Genomic DNA, 18,417 nt, shown 5'->3' with positions numbered 1-18,417 from the left:
CCATTTAATAGGATTGGCCTGAAGAACCCCTTTAGGGAACACCAGAATTTTTATCTGCCGGAAAACCCATTTAAACTGCAGTCACGCTACAATTTCAAGATTTGACTGAATTTGAACTCCACTCCTAACATAGCATATTTTATATGCTTTCAGCAAAATACTGTCAATGTTACACTTGTGCAAAACCACATAAAATGCAGCGCCGGGGGATCACAGGGTCTCTAATACTGGGTCTCTGAAATGTACTTGACCCTGCCAACTCTAGTCTCCGGGGAATATTGTAACTCACCCTATAAAGGGCGACCCCACAGGACCGATGTACTCACTAACTGTTTATCCTAGTCCCTGCTCCACAAAGGTGACTGCCCAGTCAAATGCTAAGGTGGAGGACCCTAGTGCCAATACATGATAATTGTTCGCACTTTGTCCCACCTACATCAACAAGTGAGGGACCCTAATGCCAATACACAATAATTGTCCACAAATTGTTCCAACGCGTTTCATTGGTTCCAAGCCAACTCATCAGTAGACTCGTCAATCAATACGTGCCTATGTTGTAAAGACACCAACTCAGGTATGACATTTAATTGCTTACAACCAGGATAGCGATGGTCAGTCGCCACAGTCCTGGATATATATTATATTCAACACACAGTTATATGCAGTCAAGTAGGACTATGATAAATTAGCATTAGCACAGCGATAGTCAAACACCAATAGCCTAGAAATACTTAGCTCTCCTCCTCATGTATCGGTAGACATGGAGTGAGGCTGGCGTCCTGCGTGTGGCAGCGGCAGAGTCGTCGTCCACATTGGCGCTTTTTAGAAGCGACCCAGGAAGCCGATCCTGCCCCCACTGAACCAAGTGAATCTCCATGTGACCGGTCATGTGCTATGGCCAGATGATGACGCATATATCTCAAGACCGCTATGAGATAGATTGGTGATCTCTATGTGCATCTCCAGCGGTCACAGTGCAATGGGACAGGAGGAGGGCGGGTAGAGGAAGATGATTAGGGCATACATTCTCCTCAGTCTCCACGCCCATCATCAATAGACAAACAGATGAGGGGAAATGTTCATGTCTGTATGATGGCAGTCCATGGAGCATTAGGGCTTACGCTGGCAAGGGTTAAAAAGTCCAATCTGGTGGGGCATCTTACATTGTTCTCCGAAGTATAAACCTGAGTTAGTGTCTTTACAACATAGGCACGTATTAGTTGACAAGTCCCCTGATGAGTTGATGAGTTGGCTTGGAACCAACGAAACGCATTGGAACAATTTGTGGACAATTATTGTGTATTGGCATTAGGGTCCCTCACTTGTTGATTTAGGTGGGACAAATTGCAAACAATTATCATGTATTGGCACTAGGGTCCTCTATCTTATCATTTGACGAAGCTGGGCAGTCACCTTTGCGGCGCAGGGACTAGAACGAACAGTTAGTGAGTACATCGGTCCTCAAGAGAGATTTCAGAGACTCATTATTAGAGACCCTGTGATCCCCAGTAATAAGTACTAAGCGGTGCTGCATTTAATGTGGTTTTGCACAAGTGTAACATTGACATTGATTTTTAGGGCATATTTTAGCAATAAATTATTAAAAGTTATGTATTATTTATAAGGTACCCGTAGTTTCTAATCTGTGTAGTACATATCATCAAGAAAGCATCAGATATCAGTGACTCACCTTTTCTAGTCCAGTAGAGTTGTCCTTAATTTCATCTGGCAGTAATAATATCATGCTTAATTTCTCATCAACATAAGGGAGTTCCAACACCTTTGTCTCAAGCTCTTCAATGTATGATATGTTAAACTTATTCCTTTGGAACATCATTGGAACCAGTTTACTTTTTGTCTGTTCAAAAATGCACATTTTATTACTATTATAACAATTTTACATAATATTTCATATTTTTGTTTTGGTTCTTAGACTGTGCATGCATATTATATGATTGTCTTCCTCCTTGTAGTTAAACAATTCTATCAGCTACTAGTTAACTATGGGGTTCCCATTCCTTGGAGGTCCCAAATCAGTTGTTATCGTATGGGAGTCACTAGTGGACTGATTAAAATTCCTGTACTTAAAGGTGTTCGTTCTCCGGTCTATAATATTGATGACCTATCTTCAGGATGATGTAATTCAAAAAACGGGGGCACATCAAAATTAGTATGAGATTGCCGGCACACGGTATAAAACACACTATATAATTCAAAAGAGAAAAGAATACCGAGATAATAGCCGCACATCTAAAAAAGTATCAAATTTATTAAGGACAACAGACATGACAAAGAATGAATTAAAAACATTGTATACAATGAATCTGGGCCATGTGACTCACCACAACACCATAAACATTCCCCCACACATACAAATAGACAGAAAAGTGAAATGCATGTAATCCATCAACAATAAAATTATTGGAGAGCTGTAATACTTATCATTAAAGATGACGTAGTGGGGGTATGCGTGGTGGTCAGGAAACAAGCCCAACGCGTATCGCCAGGCCCTGCTGGGTTCCTCAGGGGTGCCTGTGATCCTCAGGATGAGTCATCAATATCAGATCAGCAAGGGTCTGACACCCGGCACCACCGCCGATCATCTATATGAAGGGAAGACACGTGCAGTGTGCACTTGCCGTCTCCCTTCTCTCTTCCTGCTCGTTGCTATGTCTATGGATGGCACTGCATGTGCCTTTCCTTCATACAGCTGATTGGTGGGGGTGCCAAGTGTCGGACCCCCACAGATCAGATTCTGATGACCTATCCTAATATTAAAACCCTTTTAAGGTCCGTTTACAATGCGCGATGGAAGGAAGGAAATGTTCCTTTCTGACAGCTGCTTGTTCGTCAGTGGAGGTGAAAACTGCATTTTCCTTCAGGGATCCCCACCACTGTATGGGGGCGAGCAACTGCTAGCGCCATTGCTCATCCCTATACAGATTCATTGTTTCTGGGTAGGAGATCGCTGTTTAGACAGCACGATCTGATGCCCACAAACAGTGATTTGGGCCTCTTTCAGACAAGTGGGTTCCACGTATCGAACTCTCAGCATGAGTATGCGGCAGCTCCCATTCTGACCTCCCAGCACTGATTGGTCACATAGCATTATATTGATTTATGATGCTATGTAACCCTTAGCGTTCTGGAATGTATTGAATAACACTGACAGCATTATGTCAGTTTTATCCAAAACATTCCAGAACTGTAAGGGTTACATAGCATCATAAATCAATATAATGCTATGCGACCCCGTCAGTGCTGGGAGGTCAGGACGTGAGATGCCTAGTCCAATGCGTGGAACTCGCTTGTGTAAAAGGGGCCTTAGGTGTCCGCATGAACAATTATTTCACCTGATCAACAAGTGTTTGCTCGTTCATCGGGTGATGTGCTGCACTTTTATACAGGCAGATTATCACTCTTCCTTTATAATCTGCCAAACAATTGGGCAGTATAAAGGGCCTTAATACCTCAGAGAAAGTAAAACATTTAAGGTACATAATTAAAACACAAACACCATCTGTCCCCCAGGGTAGGGGTCACGCATTACTCCAAATGGGACATGATCAGAATTACCTTGCTCATTTTGAATGGTTTTTGTTCTGTGTTTTCTTCTGGAAATTTGGTATTCCAGTTTCCTTTAAAGTAAATAGCATTTACTAAGACCATCTTCGTGAGCGAGTCAATAGAGCCTGGCGCCAAGATGTCTTTTATTTTACCTGGAAGAGGAAACGGCATGAAAAAAGTTTTTTGCATTGACCTATATGCAAATTATTTCATGTTGTCAGATGGTTATTAGTGTTGAGCGCGAATATTCGAAAAGCGAATTTTTTTTGCGAATATCGCAACTTCGCGATTTCGCGAATATTTCGAATATAGTGCTATATATTCGTAAAAACGAATATTCGTTTTTTTTTTTTGTTTTTTTCCACAAAATTACAGTACACATATAATTGATTGTTTCCCAAAAGTCCAAAAGCTCAGATCTTACTCACATTGCCTAGAAAGTGATTGAGGCGCAAATCTTTGTAAGGCGATTTTATTAGCGCACAGGCGAATATCGGCACTTGTCCCAGAACAGAGGCAAAGGGCTTTGCATTCATACTGTATGAATGCAAAGCCCTTTGCCTCTGTTCTGGGACAAGTGCCGATATTCGCCTGTGCGCTAATAAAATCGCCTTACAAAGATTCGCGCCTCAATCACTTTCTAGGCAATGTGAGTAAGATCTGAGCTTTTGGACTTTTGGGAATCAATCGAGAAACAGTGGGGGGTGATGACAGTAGACAGAGTACAGATCAATGTAATCTGTAAGGTGGAAACTAAAATAAAAAATACGAATATTCGAAAATCAAATTTTACGAAGTTCGAAGTATTCGCGAATATGGTGCTATACTATATGAATGCACATGCACAGGCCTTTGCCTCTCTGTTCTGGGGACAAGTGTAGATATTCGCATGTGCGCTAATAAAATCGCCTTACGAAGATTCGCAACTCAATTCACTAATGTATGAATGCAAAGCCCTTTGCCTCTGTTCTGAGACAAGTGCCGATATTCGCCTGTGCGCTAATAAAATCGCCTTACAAAGATTCGCGCCTCAATCACTTTCTAGGCAATGTGAGTAAGATCTGAGCTTTTGGACTTTTGTGAATCAATCGAGATACAGTGGGGGGTGATGACAGTAGTTGACAGAGTACAAATCAATGTAATCTGTAAGGTGGAAACTAAAATAAAAAATACGAATATTCGTAAATCGAATTTTACGAAGTTCGAAGTATTCGCGAATATGGTGCTATACTATATGAATGCACATGCACAGGCCTTTGCCTCTCTGTTCTGGGGACAAGTGTAGATATTCGCATGTGCGCTAATAAAATCGCCTTACGAAGATTCGCAACTCAATTCAATCACTAATGTATGATTCATACATTAGTGATTGAATTGAGTTGCGAATCTTCGTAAGGCGATTTTATTAGCGCACATGCGAATATCTACACTTGTCCCCAGAACAGAGAGGCAAAGGCCTGTGCATGTATATAGTATAGCACCATATTCGCGAATACTTCGAACTTCGTAAAATTCGATTTACGAATATTCGTATTTTTTATTTTAGTTTCCACCTTACAGATTACATTGATCTGTACTCTGTCAACTACAGTCATCACCCCCCACTGTATCTCGATTGATTCACAAAAGTCCAAAAGCTCAGATCTTACTCACATTGCCTAGAAAGTGATTGAGGCGCGAATCTTTGTAAGGCGATTTTATTAGCGCACAGGCGAATATCAGCACTTGTCCCAGAACAGAGGCAAAGGGCTTTGCATTCTTACATTAGTGATTGAATTGAGTTGCGAATCTTCGTAAGGCGATTTCATTAGCGCACATGCGAATTTTGCATCTCATAATATGTATTATGCGATGCGAAAATTCGAATTATCGCATATGCGAAATAATAACAAATTCGAATATTCGCAAATATTTTACGAATATTCTTTCGAATATTCGCGAAATTTCGCGGATTCGAATATGGGACATGCCGCTCAACACTAATGGTTATCATAGCGCTTGATTTTGATAAAAAAAAATTGGGGGAGCAATAATTAATTTTGACAGACTTTTCAGGGAGTTGTAAGAGGGATTTTAAGAAAACTACATTAAAGGGATTGTCTGAGATTAAATTAAGAATCAAGTCCTGCAATAGCCGAAAAAAATAAAAATATGTATACTAACCCCTTTCTGCAGCACCATTCTCTGCATAGCCAGTCTGGTCCTCCTGTTGCTGCTTGTTTAAAAACTGCATCAGGGACATGCAGATTCGTGTCATGTCACCCCTTTAGCCAATCAGTGGTCTAACACTAAGGACAAGTCATCAAAGAGGAAAAAAAAGTGTAAGAGGATGACAGCCCCTGCCCAGATTCCCACCCCAACCTGTTCCACCATCCCTACTGAGGTTATCCAATTCACCTTACCCACTACCTCAGTGGCTTTGTCCCCTTCCCCCCACCCACCCCTCTCCCCTTACTCCAAAGCTGCAGCAGCACTAACCAACCCTCCTCCAGCTGCTGCAGTCCTTCCTTTGTCCCCACAAGTACTCTTCAGAGGAAAAAAAAAGTTAAGGAATAGCCTAAGGTCTCAAAAGAGCTGGGGCTCAAGCCCCAATGAATATGGCCCAGTTCTCTAAGTCGACATTCCCCCCACACACCGCATTTTCTGTATTTGCGATACAGGAAAACATACCTCTCACATCCAGGGCCTCCCAGGTGATGTCTCCTCTGATGTAGATCTTCTCTGTCATCATCTTCGTCCATTCGATCCTGACAACTTCTTCAGCCATTTCTCGTCTCTGCAGAGTGTGACACACAGACATATTAGCGTCCTCACATTTCTATCATCATCCCCCAACCTGGAGTTTCCACAGTGTTATCCTGCTGCTTGCTGTGCTCCCCAATACCTCAAAATACTATCCTGAAATAAATATTAGTGCCATACAGATAGTCTCCCCCCCATAGTAATGGTGCCCATCCAAGTCCCTCCAATAGTAATTCCCTTCTAGAATGCCCTCATTAGTAATACTGCCCCCTACAGTGCCTCCATTAGTAGAAGAGCCCTTCAGTAATTATTAATGTCCGCACAGAGCCCCCAGTAGAAATAAGGCCTCCCTATTGTTCCCCCAGTAGTAATAACGCTCTTTACAGACATCTCAGTAGTAATAAGGCCCCAATAGTGCTCTTAGTAGTAATAAGAACACCTAATGTCCCCTGGATTTAAAATGCTCCTACAGTACCCACAGCATTTATACTGCCTTTACTGTTATAATGCTCGCCCTAAATTGTTCCCAGTATTTATAATTTGTAGTTATATTCCTACCTCCACTATACAGTCCCATGTAAATAACATCACACCATCTCTTCTGCCCCCTCCAAAATACAGTCCCATGTAAATAACATCACTCCCCTCCCTTCAGCCCCGCCAATATACAGTCCGATGTAAAAAACACTATTTTGTCTCCACTATACTCCCTCCCACAGCAGCCATCAACATACAGTCCTTTGTAAATAACATCACTTCCTGCCACAGCCGCCATCAACATACAGTCCCATGTAAATAATATTACTCTCTCCCACAGCCGCCATCAACATACAGTACCATGTTAATAACATCACCCCCTTCCCAGCCACCTCCAACACACAGTCCAATGTAAGTAACATCCCCCCCATTCCCCTCCAATATACATTCCCATGTAAATAACATCACTCCCTTCCACAGCCGCCATCAACATAAAGGCCCATGTAAATAACATCACTCCCTCCAACAGCAGCCATCAACATACAGTCCCATGTAAATAACATCACTCCCTCACCATCCCCCTCCAATATACAGTTCCATGTAAATAACATCACTCCCTCCCCCATCCCCCTCCAATATACAGTTCCATGTAAATAACATCCCTCTCTTCAGCCCTAACATACAGTCCCAGTTAAATAACCACAACTCCCAGCATTGCTCTGCCTCTCACACTGAGTAGTCTACAACTTCACTTACCTCTCCTCATGCAGCAGACCTCACCACAGCTTCTTCCCCACGACTTCTCCTCTTCATTGTCGTCCTCTCCTGCACTGGTCACATGATGGTAACATCATCGCAGATCCGCAATCACTGCCTATTTTACTGGTCACATGACCTGTGATGTCATCACAGGTCCTTCAGCTCTTCCAGTGCATTAGATTCAATTGTATTGCCATCCTGAGGACGATAATACAGTTGTATCTAGCTGGCAGGCAGTACATTGGGGGCTTGGGAAAATACATGGGGAGGCCAGACCCCAAATGTTTTAACCTAGCAACACCCCTGGGATAGCCCATCTAACAATATTCCAAGGGGCAAATTCATCAAGCGTAATTGCACAGATGAGATACTTTGTGGAACAGTCTAAGATTACTAAATGGGTTCTCCGTGAATTAAGAAAACAAAAATACTTAAATATGACTTTATTATAAATATATTCCCAAATACCTTTCATTAGTTTTGTCTACGGAGCAATCATCAGGGGAAATAATTTGGATGCCATCCTATTACTTCGGACAAAACCAGTCCTAATCATTAGTGATGGACGAACATCCGCCGGGCCAATTTGTGAACGTAAACGCCAGCAAACTTACTAGAAGTACACAAATAGTCCCACAACATGGACAGTGATATACCAGAGAGGAATCATTGGCAAAAATTCCCACAAAATACATGTATTTTAATCAGGGGCCATTTTTATGCGTCTTAAAGGGAAACTCTCAAAAATGAGCCCTGCTGGAGCCTAGGAGAGATTTATGTTAGGCCACGGGAGTATGGTCCCCAAAATTTAGGCATTTACCTGACATAAAAATGTATATATATATATATATATATATATATATATTTTTTTATTATATGAGAATATGCTATGACATTAACATAAAGAAGGAGTATTGCGAGTATCGCAGATATTTAGTATACCATGACCTACTTATAATCCAAACCAGATTTTGTGAACATCTCTAATTAAACTAAAGGGTGTAACCCATGAGGGTATAAAAGAGAGGATTAGCGGATCTCATAACCAGCTACTGAGGAAGGTCTGAGACCTCGAAACACGTATAGCGAGTGGAAGAGATCCTTATATCATAAAGACACCCAATTGCTTTGGAGCTATCAGCTGATTGTTACGAACAAGTAAAAAATTGCGCATACGGAGGTTGGTACCGCTCCCGATAAAACATAAGAACTGTAACCAAGTCAACCAAAAAAGCAATAGATCACGTGATTCCTCTGACGTCCTAAGTACGGGACACGCTGGTGATACGTGATACGCCAGCAACACGTGGGACGCCAAGCGGAAAGTCTGAAGAAGTCTCTAGATCACCGTAACGGCATCTTGGAGATACACTATTGGCAGCTACACGGCATGGACTAAAAGAAGTTGGGTGAGTGCACAGACTTGTGGTGGGACGCTGCCACAGTCAGAAATAGAAAACTGGACGACAAGCAGTGAGTACATTATAACGCACGAAAACCCACTAAAGCGCCATAAGACAGTGATTGTGGATTTAACTATCTATCAGTGAGCTATAATATTGAGACTTTTGAAACAGAAGTGCAATAACGGGACATTATTTGAATGTACTATATCAAATATATATGAAATCCTTAGGTCTACGAATTTTAAACTGTTTCAATCTAGGAATAATATCTCCTTTTGAACAATGCATGTAATAATTCCATGAATTTAAGCACCACAATAGAATTAAGTAAGAATCTGAATGTGTATAGTATTTGTCATATTGCATTTTCTATATTGATTGAGTTTGAATAAATGTGTTGTACCTGCTATATAGTTTACCTGATATTTAGCACCGGATATTGAGTGCCCACTATATCTACTATACATAGTACAATAGGGCTGAAGGGGTTAAAAAAATAAATACAAATAATTTAACTCACCTTAATCCACTTGTTCGCGCAGCTAAGCTTCTCCTTTGTCTTCATATTTGCTGTGCAGTAGGAAAAGGACCTGTGGTGACGTCACTGCGCTCATCACATGGTCCGTCACATGATCCATCACTATGGTGATGGATCATGTGATGGACTATGTGATGAGCGCAGTGATGTCATCAAAGGTCCTATTCCTACTGCACAGCAAAGATGAAGACAGAAGAGACGCCCAGCTGCACGAAGTGGATCAAGGTGACTTACATATTTTTTAATTTTTTTTTAACCCCTCCAATCCTATTGTACTATGCATTCTGTATTAAGAATGCTATTATTTTCCCTTATAACCATGTTTTAAGGGAAAATATTAAAATCTATACAACACCTAACCCAAACCCAAACTTCTGTGGAGAAGTTCGGGTTTGGGTACCAAACATCACGATTTTTCTCATGCGCGTGCAAAACCCATTAAAATATTTTGCACTCGCGCAGAAAAATCACTCATTTTTCCACGACTCACCTGCATCTTATCTGGCCCAAAAACATGACGCCTGTGTGAAAGAAGCCTTATCCTACACACTCAAGTCGAGACAAAAGTCCAATGGGAATATGAAAACCAGGAAGTAGTAAATAAATTGATTGAATGAAGAATTATAATTATCACTATATAGGGTACTTTCACACTTGTGGCAGAGGATTCCATCGCTGGAACTTCCTGCCAGATCCAGCAATCCGGACGCAAACGGGTGCATTTGTGATCCGTCTCTCCGATGTCATCTGGAAAAACCGATCCGGTATAATTTTTTTTTGTATTTTCAAAGGACTGCGCATGCACAGACCGGAAAGCCAGTTGCGTTTTGCCGAAACACTTAATGCCGGATCCGGCACTATAACACTTTAATGTAAATTAATGCTGTATCCGGCATTCCAGCAAGTGATCAGTATTTTTGGCCAGAGAGAAAACTCTGGCTCTCCATTCAGAATGCATTAGGATAAAACTGATCAGTTTACTTCCGGTATTGAGCTCCTGTGACGGAACTCAATACCGGAAAACAAAAACGCTAGTGTGAAAGTACCCCAAGTTAATAAACCAACAAATCTGAGTAGTACTATGTTCCTTTTAAAATGTTCACGTTTATTAAACATGATTTAAAATAATTGTCTTTTCATGATTTTGGTAGGGATTCAAATATATAGCGCCACTGTACATATTCATTACACCAACAAGAATCAAATGCAATATAAAGGCTCAGTAATTTCAGTGCTCAGTCTTTCTAGTTGGAGTTGGTGTACCTAACTGTGCAAATACTTCTTCATTAAACGTTTAATACCAGTGGCTCATAGGTTGGCATGAGACGCTGTTGAATATAACCTTCAAGACTAGCCTATAAATAATTGTTTCCCTTCCTATAACCAACAAATAACAGATTATAATGTAATATGATATTGACAGACTAGAAATGAACCTTACTATCTGTATAATACTTTAAGCTGAATATAAAATGGCGACTTCCCCTCAACGCGCTTATCACGTCACTGCTTCTCCAACTGTTCAATGTTTCAGTACTTTTTGCACAACTTGCTGTTCTCTAACAAGGAGCTTAAAGAATCGCCCAATAAATTTCCTGGTTCAATTAGAATTGGTATTTAAACAGTACTTCTCATCATGCTGTTTACATTTTGACATCATGAGACCAAGACGACACCTAACAATTTATCAACAGTACCTCGCCATTGCAAGGCTTCAAGCAGGATGTTCTCAGACAGAAGTGGCCACTAAGCTTAGAATGTCACAGAGTGTAATTAGCAGGTTGCAAGAATGATACAGAAAGACTGGAAGAGTCACAGAAAGGCATAGAAGTGTATGTCCTTTGGCCACATCCCACACTGATGACCACTTAATTGTGAACAATGCACTTTTTGCTGCACTGTCACTTTAGGCCTCATGGGCCGCATGCACCCCGCATCACAGGTGCGGACCCATTCACTTGAATGGGTCCGCAATTCCGGAGATGCGGAACGGAACATCGGAAGCACTATGGAGTGCTTCCGTTGTGTTTCTTTCTGTTATATTTGTTTTGCGGTGTGGACAGACCACGGACCCATTCAAGTTGAATGGGTCCGGCCTGCTGCCGGATGTTACCCGTGCATTGGGGACCGCAATTGCGCACAACGGTCTTGTGCATGCGGCCTTAAACTAGGTTGCCCTAATGCACCTTTTATGGCGTACTGTATTGATTATTTTTCTTTTTCTTTTTAGTGCTTGTGAGGTAGGATTTGTTTTTCATCCAACAGTTATATGTCCCACAACCATTATAGTTATAGGACCTTATACATTTAAGGTGTTATTATTATCGGATCAAATATGGGTGAGGGCGGATGCCCTCTTTCAAGATGGGGTCCGGATCGCGCGCCGGAATTTCTGACACATTGGCAGACAGAGCTATGTATTTCACAGACTTCCGCATATGCAGTGTAGTGGCCGTTCCCTCCCATTTATGCTCTGGGAGGGATGACACCCAGGCTCCCTGGCGCATGCGCTCATGGCACCCTGTTGGTTGGAAATCTTGCATGATATTGCGAGACTATGTGCCATCTTGGTAACACACGTGATGAACACATACACTTATCATTACAAGTGAATGCTCTTAGATTCTCTTCTCTTTTAGTAGCAGGTGTCCCCCATTAGAGGGGGTATATAGGGAGGGCAGGCAACAAGATTAGACACGCCCTGTAGCTGGCCAGCTAAGACCTATACTGGGTTGGTAATATAGTTTATATGTTTATACAGCTAAACCTGCCAATAACCTTAATACAGTTCCTATGTTTGTGTGTTAAAGACAAAAGCAGAGTTATTTACAGTGACTTCATGTTTGGATGTCAGAAAACCGTTATATATATCTTGTGTTCACAGAAGCAGAAAAGATAATATGCCTTTAAGATTCATTATATAATGTAAGTTAAGCTCAACGACACAGCAGACACAACAGAAAGCATAGAGTTAAACTGTTGTTACTGGGCAGGAGTCTTGACCAATCACAGCCAGCCTCACACAGCAGGAGTTTTGACCAAGTACAGCCAGCCTCACACACAGCTTGTGTGGGAAATCCCCCTAGCAGGTGCTGCTGGAATCATTATTTACCAGAGAGAGGAGCTGAACAGACACACACTCAACTAAGAGCTGTGTTTTATGGAAGCAAAAAAGTATTTCAAACAGTTATATAAGTTCCTATTGTTAATATAGTGATTAGAACTGTATACTGAACTGGTTATATGTATGTTTGCATACAAATGCGAACTGCTCATACCAGATCATAAGCAATTGTATAGAGCAAACGGCAAACCAAGTAGAGAAAGTGAACTATTGGTTAACCTCAGATATACCTCTCAGAGAGATCATAAAGTGCTTAACCCCTTAAGGACCCTGCCATATTTCACCTTAAGGACCAGGCCATTTTTAGCAAATCTGACCAGTGTCACTTTATGTGTGAATAACTTTAAAACGCTTTTACTTATCCAGGCCATTTTGAGATTGTTTTTTCATCACATATTGTACTTCATGACACTGATAAAATGGAGTAAAAAAAATTATTCATAAAAAAAATGCCAAATTTACAATTTTTTTTGAAAAATTTGCAAATTTCCAAGTTTCAAATCTCTACTTCTATAATACATAGTTATTACTTTACATTCCCCATGTCTACTTCATGTTTGGATAATTTTGGGAATGCAATTTAATTTTTGGGGTTATGTTACAAGGCTTAGAAGTTTAAAAGGAAATCTTGAAATGTTTCAGAAATTTTCAAAAACCCACTTTTTAAGAACCAGTTCAGGTCTGAAGTCACTTTGTGAGGCTTACATAATAGAAACTACCCAAAAATGACCCCATTCTAGAAACTACACCCTTCAAGGTATTTAAAACAGATTTTACAAATGTAGTTAACCCTTTAGGTGTTCCACAAGAGTTAATGTCAAATGGAGATAAATTTCAGAATTTCTATTTTTTGCCAAATTTTCCTTTTTAAGGCTACTTTCACACTAGCGTTCGGGCGGATCCGTTCTGAACGGATCCGCTCATAATAATGCAGACGGAGGCTCCGTTCAGAACGGATCCGTCTGCATTATTTTTAGCATATAACGGCTAAGTGTGAAAATAGCCTCGTACGGATCCGTCCAGACTTTCAATGTAAAGTCAATGGGGGACGGATCCGCTTGAAGATTGAGCCACATTGTGGCATCTTCAAACGGATCCGTCCCCATTGACTTACATTGTAAGTCTAGACGGATCCGCACGCCTCCGCACGGCCAGGCGGACACCCGAACGCTGCAAGCAGCGTTCAGCTGTCTGCCTGTCCGTGCGGAGGCGAGCGGAGCGGAGGCTGAACGCCGCCAGACTGATGCAGTCCGAGCGGATCCGCTCCATTCAGACTGCATCAGGGCTGGACGGCTGCGTTCGGGTCCGCTCGTGAGCTCCTTCAAACGGAGCTCACGAGCGGACCAGCGAACGCTAGTGTGAAAGGAGCCTAATACATTTTTTCCAGTAACAAAGCAAGGGTTAACAGCCAAACAAAACTCTATATTTATTACCCGGATTATGTCATTTTTAGAAATACCCCATATGTGGTCGTAAACTACTGTTGGGCATACAATTTAGTTTGCTCCACCATCAGATTTACAAAGTGGTCACTTAAAAAAAGACTAAAATAGTCGTATTCAGTGAAGCCCACTGTGGAAATCTGGATTCCTGGTTGGCCAACAAAATCAGGAATCACAGGTTTAAAATCCTCTGGGGCACACCATGCAAGTTCACCGGTAGGGGGCTCAGGTGGACTTATCTGGTGGGCCGGAAAACTAGTACGAGCCCCAGAGCTGCTAGTACTAGTGTGGGCCACAGGGTCCCAGGCATTGCGGTCCCCTTGCTCCGCCTGGCGGCGTCTCTGCCACCTCGGGGGCTCATCATCATCGCTAGATGATGAGGAGGATGCGGGTGACAAAAGGAAAGTGGAGTCATCCTCGTCCTCACTGGGGCTCTCGGAGTCCAGACCGGACACAACTGGATTATTAGTGCGCAGAATTATCCTTTTTCACTAAATGCCTTCTGGGACATAGTGAACCTGAATATTTCAGGAGAGCATCCTACATAAATAATGTAGCAGAGAGTTTGCCTGCCACGATGGAGAACGCCCTTATTGGATTGCTCAATATAAAGTAAGGAAGCCATTATATCCAGTAACTGAGTGCTAGAGATTGGACTTAAAGTAGAACTATCTAAGAAGATAACTTTTGTCTTGCCTGTAAAGTAACAGAATTAGGAAAACTCCTCAACTGGCAATTGCAAGACCTGGTGTAAGGATTGCAGCTAAACTAATTTCTGAATAATCCTTTATACCATATAAATGCACTGTACTGATGAACTGTACCAACGGTCCTGAGACATTTGATTTAAGTAAATGTTCAACTTTTTCTACTACAACTGACTCCTCATCCTTTCTACTACTTTCAACATTTGCACCTTATGGTGCTGGCGTCACGAAAACAGGGGCTCAGCCACCAAAGCACTTTAAATACCTATATCATCAAGGGCACCTCATCTTCCATCTGGCTGGTGTTCCCTGCAATAGGGAGTGCCCCTACAGACCCGGTCGCTGCATATATATTGTATACTGTACTGCAGAGTATATATGTATCATGTCTCACAGATTATATACCTTCAGTCAGTCCATACAACATATATACTGTACTGCAGAGTATATACAGTATATACCACCAGACTGGTACAGAGGGGTAGAGGACCCTGCCTGCAAGAGCTTACAATCCAAGGAAAGGGGAGAATACAGTAGGTGAGGATATAGACTGCTCATGTGGCTGTGTGCTGGCAGCATGCTATTGAAAGTGGTAGACTTTCCTGGAAAGGTGGGAATTTGGGTTACTCTTGAAAGTTTGGATGTTGGGGGAGAGTCTAATGTATATTTAATCTATTTCATTTAATGTTTATGTGTGTCGTTAAAGGGATTCTGTCACCTCCCCTAAGCCAAAAAAACGATTTTAAAGCAGCCATGAAGCACAGCTTACCTGGATTAGGCTGTGCTCTTTTATCTTGAAATCCGTCCAGCAGTTACTGCAAAAAACGACTTTGATTGATATGTAAATGTGTCCTGAAGGTGCCCAGAGGGGCGTTTTTTTCTTCTTAGAGAGCCCAGTACCGCCCCTCTTACAGTGCCCAGCCCGCCTTCCTTGTACTTTCTAACCGCCGCCCCCAGCCTGCCACAGCCTCTCCTCCCTCTCCTCCCCCTCCCTCACGCCGAACGAAGTCTCGCACAGGCGCAGTACCCACTGAGGGCTGCGCCTGTGCGATCATCAGGAGACTGAGGGCGGCAGCTTCATCTTCGTCACTGGGCATGCGCCGAGCCCAGTGACGTCCGATGCTCGCTCTTCCCTCAGTCAGCAGGGAAGAGCGAGCATCGGACGTCACTGGGCTCGGCGCATGCCCAGTGACGAGGATGAAGCTCCTGCCCTCAGTCTCCTGCTGATCGCACAGGCGCAGCCCTCAGTGGGTACTGCGCCTGTGCGAGAGTTCGTTCGGCGTGAGGGAGGGGGAGGAGAGGGAGGAGAGGCTGTGGCAGGCTGGGGGCGGCGGTTAGACAGTACAAGGAAGGCGGGCTGGGCACTGAAAGAGGGGCGGTACTGGGCTCTCTAAGAAGAAAAAAACGCCCCTCTGGGCACCTTCAGGACACATTTACATATCAATCAAAGTCGTTTTTTGCAGTAACTGCTGGACGGATTTCAAGATAAAAGAGCACAGCCTAATCCAGGTAAGCTGTGCTTCATGGCTGCTTTAAAATCGTTTTTTGGCTTAGGGGAGGTGACAGAATCCCTTTAAAAGATATCAACACTATCCACTATACCAATGACATCTACAGCACCCCTCCCACAAAACAGTGGGGGACGTGGCCTAACCAGATTGGGGGCGTATCCTTTTGAACCGTTCACTCTAAGGGTCCATTCACTTGTCTGTAGAATGGGTCCACATCCATTCCGCAATTATGCGGAACAGGTGCAGACCCATTCATTCTCTATGGGGCTGAAAGAGATGCGGACAGCATCTCTTTCAGCCCCATAGCAAGTCCTATTTTTGTTCACAATTGCGGACAAGAATAGGCATTTCTATGGGGGTGCCGGCCGGGTGTATTTCGGATCGGCAATGCACTATGGACATCTGAATGGAGCCTAAGTGTAGTGGAGCCTAAGTGAGTTTAAGCTGCAGGGAGAAATTCTCCCTCCCTCCCACCCCTGCAGGTGACAGAAGTCGATTTTTACCTTCATTTTTTCAAGGAGTGGGAGGGTCGTGGCCTAATCGGACCAGGGCGTGGCTTAGTGGGACCTGGGGGCAGGGTTTTAAGTTTTTGGGAGGGTAGACACATTGTGGCAGGGGGCGTGTCTGGCTCCTTCCTACAAGAGTGACGCCCCTCTGGGCACCTTACTGGCTCATTGAATATCAAATAAACTGGATTTTCAGAGGATAAAAACATCTATTGCTGGAACAAAGTCACATCTGGAAATAAGGTACTAAGTTCTAATATGCCATAGCTTTACTTCAATAGCGATTATCCTGGTGACAGATTTCCTTTAAAACTCATCTGCAGCAGTGAAAATAAATGGCTGGGTTGTTATGGAAACCTGAAGTAAAACTGTATGTGGAGGCTGAAGGACCTAAGAGCTTCTATTGGCTGATAAGGGTCATGTGACCAAGCTTCTATTGGCTAATGCATTTTTTGGGAATATCTCGGGAACGGTACATTCTAGAGAGCTGAGACCTGTTCTCAACCCTTCCCGGACACCTGATGTACCTGTGTGCTAAATTTCGTGATTGTAAATGCGACGGTGCAGATTCCTTTAGCGGACACTCACACACATACACTCAGCTTTATATATTAGATTTTAAACAGAATTCACTGGGCAATGGGGAGTCTGTGAAGGGATTGGCAGAGGAGGAGGCAGAGAAGAATTTTAGTTGACTCAGGGTGATGAAGGTGCTAAATACAAGAGATGTTCTGAAGTTGAAAAAGGCAGGTGTAGGTGAGGGTTTGGATGTCTGGCTTAAAGGACAGGGCAAAATCCACTGGTACCCTCAGGCAGCGGGCCTGTAAGACTAAAGAAAGCGTTGTGTTGTAATGGATAGGTCAGGTGGGGGAGATGACTGATGGGGGAAAGACAATGAATTCAGTGTTCTTCATCAGGAGGAGGAGAATGAAGATATAGCTGACAGACTCGCTGGGATTCTGGATAGCAGGGAAGTGACATCTGGGCCAGAAAGGTAAATTTGAGTGTCGTCAACATAGAGGTGGTATTGGAAGCCATGGGACTCGATGAGCTGTCCCAGGACGAATGTATAAATGGAGAAAAGTAGGGGATCCAAACAAGAGCCTTAAGGAATGCCAACAGAGAGGTAGTGTATGAATGGGAAACAATGAAGGTTCTGTTGGTGAGTTACAAGGAGATTCAGGAGAGGGCTAGGTCTTTGATGCCAAGGGAAGAGAGGATTTGTAAGAGGAGAGAGTGGTGAACAGTGTCAAAGGCATAGGAGAAAAAAAGAGTAGCACAGAGTAGCGACGTTTAGCTTTGGCAGATAGCAGATTGTTGGCGATTTTGGTTAGGGCAGTTTCAGTGCAGTGATTGGGTCTAAAACCGGATTGAAGCTGATCAAAAAGTGAGTGGGATGAGAGTTGAGAGGACAATTCAAGATGGACATCATGTTCTAGGAGTTTGGATGCAAATGGGAGCAGTGACATGGGACGATAGCTGGATAAAGAGGATGGATAGAGGGAAGGCTTCTTCGGTATGGTTGTGATGATTGCATGTTTAAAAAAGGAATGGAAGATGCCAGTGGTTAGCGATAGGTTGATGAGGTGTATTAGGACAGGAATAACTATAGTGTTGAGGTTAGGGATGAGGTGGGAG

At 42.8% G+C, this 18,417-nt stretch overlaps 1 protein-coding gene and 1 long non-coding RNA gene across 2 annotated transcripts in view; both read right to left on the bottom strand.

Annotated features, from left to right (window-relative positions):
* Positions 1-18,417, bottom strand: part of LOC122939576 (serpin B6-like) — a 92,158-nt gene that overhangs the window by 35,550 nt on the left and 38,191 nt on the right. Inside the window, exons 6-7 of the mRNA XM_044295667.1 lie at positions 3,577-3,719; positions 1,691-1,858 (exon numbers count right to left, since the gene is read on the bottom strand). Of these exons, the coding sequence (XP_044151602.1) occupies positions 1,691-1,858; positions 3,577-3,719 (311 nt within the window). The remainder of the gene's footprint in view (positions 1-1,690; positions 1,859-3,576; positions 3,720-18,417) is intronic.
* On the bottom strand, positions 5,729-7,123 carry LOC122939577. The gene is made up of 2 exons (XR_006390116.1): positions 6,238-7,123; positions 5,729-5,855 (listed from the first exon to the last, which is right to left on the bottom strand). It is a non-coding gene; the product is annotated as an uncharacterized LOC122939577 (long non-coding RNA).

This window comes from Bufo gargarizans, chromosome 5 (assembly GCF_014858855.1).
Source record: "Bufo gargarizans isolate SCDJY-AF-19 chromosome 5, ASM1485885v1, whole genome shotgun sequence".
In the NCBI taxonomy this organism is placed as follows: Eukaryota; Metazoa; Chordata; class Amphibia; order Anura; family Bufonidae; genus Bufo; species Bufo gargarizans.
The sequence above is the reverse complement of the archived record's forward strand: the minus strand, read 5'-3'. Positions and strand labels throughout refer to the sequence as shown.